Source organism: Carassius gibelio, chromosome B5 (genome assembly GCF_023724105.1).
Source record: "Carassius gibelio isolate Cgi1373 ecotype wild population from Czech Republic chromosome B5, carGib1.2-hapl.c, whole genome shotgun sequence".
NCBI lineage: Eukaryota > Metazoa > Chordata > Actinopteri > Cypriniformes > Cyprinidae > Carassius > Carassius gibelio.
The window spans coordinates 28,001,918-28,012,126 of NC_068400.1; the positions used below are offsets into that span (position 1 = coordinate 28,001,918).

General features: G+C 36.1%; 1 protein-coding gene across 1 annotated transcript; it reads left to right on the forward strand.

Annotated features, from left to right (window-relative positions):
* Positions 1–272: 272 nt before the first annotated feature.
* npffr2a (neuropeptide FF receptor 2a) lies at positions 273–8,885 on the forward strand. The gene is made up of 3 exons (XM_052555706.1): positions 273–603; positions 4,343–4,442; positions 6,086–8,885. Exons 1-3 carry the CDS (start codon positions 273–275, stop codon positions 6,924–6,926), a joined length of 1,272 nt encoding a protein of 423 aa, XP_052411666.1. The 3' UTR covers positions 6,927–8,885.
* The last annotated feature ends 1,324 nt before the right edge of the window (positions 8,886–10,209 follow it).

Sequence of the window (10,209 nt, forward strand, 5' to 3'; positions counted from 1 at the left end):
GCAAACTACTTTAGGTAGGCTGATGGTAGGGTGTCATTTATCATTTGCTTTAATCATTTGCTTAGAATATGCAGTTACTTACACATCTGGAAGCCGGAGAGAGGAGTACTTTAGATTAACAAATTTGTTACAGTAGCAGCTGCGTGTCAGGGAGGTTAAAAGCAAAAATGAGGAAAGATATTTAGGGAAAGACAAAGATTTGATATTGAATGAGGAGAAAAATGGAAATAAAGCCTATCTCTCAAACCTATTCTAATATCCTCAGATCTAAAATGAACGAAACACTGGACCTGAATATTACCCTTGAGGATGATGGAAACTCGACTTTTGTCAGTGGCTCCAATGAATTCTTCTTACCTCAGAAGAACATTACATACGTTGGATATTACCTGCATCAGCCATCTGTAGCAGCAGTCTTCATAGTGTCCTACCTGCTCATATTCCTGGTCTGCATGGTTGGAAATGGAGTGGTGTGTTTCATTGTGTTACGGAGCAAAAACATGCGCACTGTCACCAACCTTTTCATCCTCAACCTCGCCATCAGTGACCTTCTTGTTGGGATTTTCTGCATGCCCACAACTCTTCTTGACAACATTATTACAGGTCAGTGCAATGCCAGTTACCATATGTGCAATCTTCTTTAACGTTACTTGTACTAGCTAAAGTTTGGTTGTTTCAGTGTTTTGCATGCTTGAATCTTCAACTGATATTGACGTGGCTCTCTTGGATGTCATAACCAGAGAAGTTATTGATTCGACTAGCCTAAAGGTTTTAAGTTAACACTGAGTTCATGCTGTATTGTCAGTAGAGGATGCTGTTCACCTTAAGAATGACGGTGATACTGAGTCACCAATTTTCTGAAAAACAGTCTTACATTTGACTCACATTTAATGATAGCCACAAGTCTGATGCAAATCATGCATGGTGATATAAACAAAACATATACAGATAAACTGGGGTCTCAACAGAGTCTGTTTATTCCAAACAGACTGCTTGAATTCCACTGGCATGTATATCTTTCAGACGTGTTTATGAGCTGTCCTGAAATAGCCTAAAGAAAGGCTTTAGGAATGCTTTTCTGACTTGGAATCTAAAACAAAATGGCATGGCATCTTGTTTATGAGATTGTTGCTATTAACAAGATATTTGTTTGTCCCTTCAAATTACTAATTTCTCTGGTGAGCATTGAATGGAACCATAACAAGTTAATTAAAAGTTAATGAATAGTACCAAGTTAGAACATTTCTGTCATTTACTGACACTATATTTAATTTAATATGACTTTTGTGTGCAGTATGCACGATTTGAGTGTGTATGAATTTAGTGAAAATAATTGGACCCCAAAAGTCAATTGATGATATGTGTAACAACATAGCTGCTGTCTATTCACTCACAGTCAATAGTGTTGTCAGGAACTACAAATATGTATATGTCACACACATTGTTATAGAAAATGCCATTTGGATCCAGCATTTTGATAATGAACTGTTTGTAGTTCATGGAGACTGGCTGGAAATACAATGCATAGCACAATATCAACATCTTGTCATTTGTGCAGGTGGGAAATCTCTCATAATAATGCAGTTTTTCCTTTGAGATGTCTTAATTGTATCCATCTGGATGTTGTTTTAAAACATTGTAAGGAAGTTGAGAAATGTTTACTAGGATGTAAGAAAGAAAAAGAAATCATCACACCTTAAAATCCGTTTGCCAGTATTTTTTTTTTTTTTTTTTTACAAAACTCACTGTTTTTTGGAGACATGGTGTAAATATGATTATTTTATGTGTGCTATTTAGAAATAATGCCTGTGTTTCTCTTTCTCTGTGTGAGATGCTGTTTACCGTGTGTGTCTCATTGTTTGATTTTATGTTAAAAATAATGTTTTAAATGTGTAATGATGGCAATTTACCTTTTTTACTTGGTAGATGTTTTTTATTTTATCCCATATTTGTTCTCATTTACTTATCAAGTTTAGCCTGGTAGCAATTCAGTGTAAGGAACATTTCATGCACTTCTCACATTCCCATTGAATTATTTAGATAATGAATGCAATTTTATTTTTGATTGTGACTATTTATGTGAGTAAGCCCTAGTGGGATGACATGAGAGTGTTTCTCTCTATCCAAAGTACTGCATTCTTATTAGATGCTTATTTATTCCGACTAACATGTAGATAGCATTACACTTGGTAATTAAGACCAATGTTATTTTTATGACTTTATTAGAAATGAATGAAACTACTTGATTAAACCAGCTGTTAATGTGTGAAAACAGCGTTTTGTCCTTTTTTGTATGTCTTTGAAAAAATGCTCATTAAATAGGGTCAGTAAACAATATTCAAATAAGGTCAGTAAAAATATTGATATTAGTCATCTAGCCAGCCCAGAGGAAGCACAAGTGTGTATTTTCTTCATCAGATTCCTAAGGGATCCTTGGGTTTTTTTAAATACTGTAAAACATTTAGATTCTTTATATCAGCACAGAAAGATGTGATATCTGTCAGATAAGAGCAAGACATCATTCAAAATGATCTATTTTTATTTGTGTACCTTTAAACATTTATAGGTAAACCTATACCTTTAACTGTAAAACACTGTTCATTTTGTAAAATAAAGAAAACAAACAAAATGCAATTGCTGTCTTGGTCTCTGTGAACCTCTTCCTGAAATGAAGAAAAAGCAGACAGGAGAAAAGTGTTTAGCTTATAGAAAACTTATATGAAAAGCACTATACTTAAATAGTTTAGTAACAAGTGGGCAAACTACTGAGTAGGCACCAATCATAGGCCACATTTTTATGATGTCATCCTGTAGACTTCTTACAAAGTATTTTACAGTATTTTAAAACAACAAAAATACAAAACAGTTAAGTATTTTAATACAAAATATATATACATTTTCATCAAACCTATCAAATACAAATCACAAAATACTATTTTATATCATGAACAGGTTTACTTCACATCCCTGACTAGTACAATGTCAACAAGCGCAATATTTGTTATATTATAATGTTATTATATTGTTATTATATGTATTCTATTGTATTCTATTGTTGTTATTGTAATTTAGCCAGTAAAGCTTTTAAAATTAAAATGAACATATGATTTTTTATGCATTTTTAAGTGGCACATTAATACATTTTCACTACAAGCCAACCATATTTCAAAGACAATAAACATGAAATTACAAAATTGTACTCAAGTCCTACTTTAACATTCTAAAGTTTAACTGATTGCATTGTATATACATTTTAAATATAAAACATTTTCATTTAATTTAGGAATAACAATCAATTAAGTGTCCTAAATCATTACATTCAGTGTGCACTTAAATTTCCCTGATAAGTATTATTTTTAATGTGGCATAAATTATAATGTATGATAAAGTATACTTTTTTTTTTCTTCACAAGGGACTTAAGGCCTCAAATGCTCAAATCTAACACACATGGATCTAACGTGTATCTTCACTGACCCCTAAGAGTCACTATAAAACACCATGCAAATAAGTCTGGTCCCCTGTACAGACACTCCCCACCCCCACAGTGAAATATTGGTAAACCTTTCCTAAGCCAATTCACCTCCTCTAATCATAGACAAAATACATGAAATCCCACCAGATGGTAAGTGTGATAACAACTGACCCACATGCTGTATACTAAGGCAAATCTGAAGATTTCTTTCTGTTCTGGCTCACAGCAGTGCATTATTTAAACATCAGCTAATATTTGATTTAGGTTTAAAGACAAAACTGGCCATATAAACTAAACTGACATTCAGTATCATTAACTATAGTTTCCAGGCAAATGTTGTTTAAAATCCTAGTCAGTAGATTCATAATATCTGTATTTTTTCAAATGTGGTTCTTTATACGCTTTCAATATGCAAAATAATATCCACTGGACATTAAATCTGTTACATCAGCTGCTTGGGTGACTCAGTGTAAGATGCAGGTCAAATGACACTCAACATGATGAACAACATCATGAAAATGAAAATATAATGGGACACCCTTTTAACAAACAATAATGCAATCTAATTAATGTGAATTAGTCTGTATAATTTAATGTATAATTTTAAGCTTGCTCTATTCTTTTTCTATTCTATCTGTTTTCTTTTTATTTATTATATTATTTAAAAAGCCCTTGCTACTTGTACTGCGTTAAGGTAACTGAGACTTGTTATAGCACTTGTATATCATTGCTCTTTTGTTGATTTTGATTGCTTCCATTTTCCTCATTTGTAAGTCACTTTGGATAAAAGCGTCTGCTAAATGACTAAATGTAAATGTATAATTTAGGCAGAATCATCCATCATAATGTGATCTCTATCTTCTCCCCAGGTTGGCCATTTGGAAGCATGGTCTGCAAAATGAGCGGAATGGTCCAGGGCATTTCAGTGTCAGCCTCTGTTTTCACCTTGGTTGCCATTGCGGTTGACAGGTAATGTCATGGTAATATCATCATGTCCCTCAGTTCATGAATGAATGAAACACATTTGTCCTTGTTTCACTCCTACTCGAATTGTGCTTGTGGAAAGTGCTTGAGAAACAGTGTCTCTTCCACGGCTCCTTACACTTTCAATTCGCTTTTTAGTCTCAAGCAAGACTGTACTACATTCACATTACATGATTTTACAGATTTTTACGTAGAAAGGGCGACAGTGCACTGCATTAAAATAAATGATCATTCATGTTTTTAAAGCAGCTGACCAAATTCAAAAACAAATATAAATAAATAAACTAAAAATAAATCATCTTTGAGAGCAAGGGGGGCCTCTGGTGTATCGGGGGTTATATCTGGTATTTATTTAATGTGTTTACTGACAATTTCATTTACGTTTTCTTTGGGTATATTAAAGGAATAGTTCACGCAAAAATTAAGAGTTGCTTTAAAAAATGATGCACCTTCAGGTCATACAAGATGTTACATGAGTTTGTTCTTCATTGAAACATATTTGGAGAAATTATGCATTACATCACTTGGTTACCAATAGATCCTCTGCAGAGTGTCTTCTGACGGCACCCATTCACTTCAGAGGATCCAATGGTGAGATAATGCTAAATTTCTCCAAATATGTTCCAATGTAGAAACAAAATCATCAACTGTTCATCTTGGATGCTGTGAGTGTACATTTTTTTGTAAATTAAAATTTTTGGGTTGAGCTCATGTTATTCACTCTCAGTTTCCCTCTAATCTATCTGTATATCCCCTTTCTGTATGATTTCTTCACTGCAGCATAGTATGTAGATAATTACCCCATCAAGTTCAGTCAGAAATCTTGGTTTAATCTTTGATGCCCACCTGACTTTCAAAGACCACATCACAAAAACTGCTCGATCTTGTGGTTTGCATTGCACAACATCAGAAAGACCACCATGCTGCACAAATTCTTGTCCAGGCCCTTGTCATTTAACTCATTTCATTGCAGCTTGCTCCAAGTTTAAGACATTGATGCTTGCATGTAGAACATCCAAAGGCTCAGTACCCGCCTATATCCACTCACTATTATAAATCTACCATACGCAACTGCTGCTATGGCACTAGCCACTCAGTAAGACTCAATAAAACTGGGAACATATACCTGTTCCACTTGGGACAGGAATGTTGCGGAGGAGGCTTCTGAAGGAAATACACATACAGTATGAACATCCTTTTAGGTACATATGGAAAGTGGGAGCTAATTGTAACCCTCCTGGAAATGGCAAAAGTCTGCCGGGGAAACACAGGTTCTGAGACTAAACAAATTTGACCCTGGACCACAAAACAGCCAGAAAAAAACATTGTATTGGTCAAATTTTTTTTATTTATTTATTTTACTTTTATGACTGGTTTTGTGGTCCAGGGTTACAAATGGGATCCACTTGGGTCCCTACATATGGAACCCAGCCCTCTACTAGTTCTCACGGATTAATCGAGTGAGGGCCTGGTGTCGGACGCACTGCCACATCTGGCTGCCAAGTTAAAATTTAAAAACACTTCAAAATCACTACAGAGGCGCCTCGTGTTATTTGTTTCCTATCTGACACAGCTGTTTCTCCAAAGAGCTACTAAATGTGTAACGTGTTGCCGGTTGTTTTTTGCAGATTCCGATGCATCGTGTATCCCTTCAAGCAAAAACTGACAATATCAACAGCCACGCTTATCATTTTGATAATCTGGGTTTTGGCAGTGTCGATCATGTGCCCGTCTGGTGTCATGCTTCAGGTGACTAAAGAACAAAGTGTCCGTGTTTTCCTGGGAGATGGCAACCGAACAAGCCCTTTCTACTGGTGCAGGGAAAACTGGCCTAACCAGGAGATGAGGAAGATCTACACCACCGTCCTGTTTGCCAACATTTACCTGGCTCCTCTGTCCCTCATAGTGATCATGTACGCAAGGATCGGCATCACTCTGTTCAAAACGGCCATGCCAGCAGGTGCCAAACCAGGCCACGATAACCGTCACTCCGTGTCAAAGAAAAAACAAAGAGTGATAAAAATGCTCCTCATCGTGGCCTTGCTCTTCATCTTGTCCTGGTTGCCTCTGTGGACGCTGATGATGCTAACAGACTATGTTAAACTCACTGAACATCAGTACAAGCTTATTAACATCTACATTTACCCTTTTGCCCACTGGTTAGCCTTTTTCAACAGCAGCGTCAACCCGATAATCTACGGGTTCTTCAATGAGAACTTCCGCCGTGGATTTCAGGCCGTGTTTAAGTTCGGCCTGTGTCCTGTCAGAGGTCAGCATCGGACCTATTCTCACAGGGTGCAGGGCAATTCTGTGCAACCGGTGAACCTGCAACCCTCCACAGAGCCCATCTCTCTTAACAGCCTGGAGAACAACAGCTCGAGGAGGATGAACCACGTCAACGAGCAAGACTTAGTGATGGAAGATCTAGAGAAAGTGTCTGAATGCAGCGTGGAAGGAGCTTCTCTTTAAGGGGCTTAGTAGAGAAGAATACTGTAGAATGAAAGCAAGCTGATGACAGACTTATTGTTTATTTACAGTCTTAAAATGACAATGTGAACATTATACAGTTATGTAACGTTATACAGCAGATTTTATTTATTTTGAATAGTCATTTGCTGCTAACATGAATGTACTTACTGGTGTTGTCAGTAAGATTGGGCACATCTGGCAGTTTATCAAATGTATTCTTGTTAACTTTACAATCAAATTCATAAAAAACAAACAAAGAAACAAAAAACTGTTACACTGTTGTAAAATGATGTGTTAGGTGCATTCACTGCTTTATAGTGATGTAAACATCTGGGGTTTTGCAGTAAATCATTTTATTTTTTGATTTATTTTTATGTGTTTATGAAAGTATCAGAACTGCAAGAATGATTCATTGTTTCTGGATTACAATGTGGGATTTTAGGCACATACTTGCAAATGAATACTAAAATGAAACCTTCATACCTCTTCTGTGATATGATCCCTCAAAACGCTGGAATAAGAAAATAATAATCATAGTAAGTCACACTTGCCTTTCTGCCCCTGACTGACAGTTTTATGGGCAACAAGAATATTTGAAGCACATAAGTCTGGATGTAGCACTGTGATTCACATGCCTAAAGCTTATGTGTTCTAGAAGCATGCTTTTCCTGTTTGTTTATGCCAAAACCATCCATTGCCTTTTTTTACCCTCTCTTGTTGCTTTACTTATGAGAATTCTCTTCTGCTCACTGAGCCTGGTATTGACAATAATAAATGTTTTTGATCAGCAAATCAGAATATTAGAATGTTTTCTGAAGGATCATGTGACTGGAGTTATGATGGAAAAAATTCAGCTTTGAAATCACAGAAATAAATGAGATTTTAAAAATTTGTTAAAAAAGAAATTTTGCAGGCTTGGTAAGCAGAAGAGCATTTTTTTACTGGTAGTGTATGCTGTATATATATATATATGTGTGTGTGTGTGTCTGTGTGCACACGTGTGCATGTTTATGTGGTTTATGAGGACACAAATTTGTACGTTTCCTTTGAGGGTTAGGTTTTAGGTGTAGGGTTTGGGTATGGGTATAACGATAGAAAATATGGTTTGTACAGAACAAAAAAACATTACATTACAATTTAATGGAGAGTCCCCATAAACCATAAAAACCAACATGTGCCAGTGTTTACTTCAGTTTATGTTTTTTTTAGACTCACCTTGAATGAATGAATGTCCTACTTTCACTGTGAATGTCAACAAAGTCTTTTCTTTTCCTCAAATAGAGCAAACTATTTCCATTTAACAGACTATTTTGATTCAAATTGTGTGACAGGAGTTTGCTGGATTTCTTATTTGAACCTTTGAAGATGTTCAAAAATACCAACATGCAGAGGATTTGTCCTCGAAGTAATTCTAGCGTCTGTTGTTGACTGTAGATTAAATCTATCAGCAGGCAGAGTGATTATCATAGCAGATGGGAGATGAGTATATTCATCCTGCCCTCTTCTTGACAGCATACACTACATAAAACAATGCATTCTCAACATGATTAAGGCAGCAGCACCAGTGACACCGCTGTAAAGTGAGATGGAAAATTAGCTAAGAGAATGTGTTGAAAAAAAGCCTGTGATTACAAGGTGACTCTGACTTTATGGAATCTCCAGATGTGTCACTTGTTAATGCAGGATTCGCCAAGGACACATTTCTTGAAGAAACATTTCATTTTAAATCTGTCTGTCTACTGAACATAAAGCAGAGTACTTCCTGTGGAATTGTTCATTTCTGTATTTCAAATGATGTATTGACAAAAGCAATGCTGTAAACATTGTAAATCTTGTTATATTAGTGTTGGCTACATGCTAATAGTGAGTACAGTTGTTTCATATGTGATTGTGACTGACTCATTTCGATTTCAGAAACACTTTGCAACAAAGAATAAAGCAATCAGTGTTCAGGGTTAACCTTTTCTCGTTAATCTGACTGGATATGGATTAAAAACGGTCTGTCCTTCAGAGTGCTGTTTATATTGTACCATCATGCTTGGGTGTATGTTAATAAATCAGTGTAACTCAAAAGCAAATATTTTTTTCAGTTTTACATCACTGCACCAGACACAGCTTTAAAGGTCCCTTATTGGTGCAAAATGTAAAAATACTGGAATGTCTTTTATGCTTTTTGGGTTGGAGTCAATGGCTCACCTCCTCAAACTCACTGATTCTGTCACCGTTTCCTTTTCTTAAATGGAAAAATATGATGCTATTCATTCTTTATAGGTGCAAGATACCTGCCACAAGCCTCCAGATTTTGTATGTCTTGAAAGTATAGAGTGTTACAATGAAAAGCTAAATTTGTTTGCTCAAACTGCCATGTGATTCATCACGGATCTATTCACACTGAACTTTCTTCTGTCTTTTCTTCTCGTGTATCCAATGAGGAAGCAGAGATCTGCTTTTGGTAATGTAATCAAGCATTGCCTGGCCCCAGGCCTGGCTCCAGCAGTGCCTCTGACATTGCTGGAAATAGGACAATTCTGGCAGCGATTCAACCTGCTGGGCTTTTAGTCCTTGATGAATGCATAGTACTGGTGAAAATCTGGTGACGTGCATGAGTATGATGTTCCAAGTGGCGAGATGAAAACTCAAAAAGAGTTGTGACAGTTGAAGAGCGGGTTGATTTATTCAGGTCAGCGCTGGGGAACTTGCAAAATGACTCATCATATTAACTATTTTAATGTGATGTGTTAGTGATGTAGATGTGGTCACAACTCTCATCGAGGGCCACAAAATGTGCAGGGCAAGTGGTGCCCAAGGACAGGTTTGAGAACCACCGTGCTAGATGATAGTAAAACATGTCGGTCAAAATGATGGTGCTGTTGAAACAGACATCAGTCGTACAGACTTTAAGTTTTAAAGCTGAGGAAAGTGAATAGATCAAAATGAGTGTACTTATATTGTTATGTTTGTTTCTGGTGATCATTGTCATTTGTCAGAGTCCAAGGCTTGTGAGTTTCAGAATGATGTAATAAAAATATCATGTGCTCAGGGTAATAAATCAATATGAAAGGGCTTGAATATAAGTCTATTCTTCATTTGACTCTGTGTGTTGAGCATCATTGATGTGATGCTCTTTTTTTGTCCGGATGTATTCATTTCTTCTGTTAATATATGAAAAATGAACCTCTTCTGTTATGAGCATATTTTTTATTCTGAATTCAAAAAATGTCAAGGTGATACAACTGTTCTAAAATCAGAATGGAGACAAAAGTCTTATTAAAAGCATGGTATT

Excerpts from the sequence above, each read along its gene's own strand:
- npffr2a (XM_052555706.1), top strand. The coding sequence starts at position 273 with ATGAACGAAACACTGGACCTGAATATTACCCTTGAGGATGATGGAAAC. Across the intron at positions 604-4,342 it reads TCTTGACAACATTATTACAG|GTTGGCCATTTGGAAGCATG; the intron begins GTCAGTGCAATG and ends TCTTCTCCCCAG. Across the intron at positions 4,443-6,085 it reads GTTGCCATTGCGGTTGACAG|ATTCCGATGCATCGTGTATC; the intron begins GTAATGTCATGG and ends TGTTTTTTGCAG.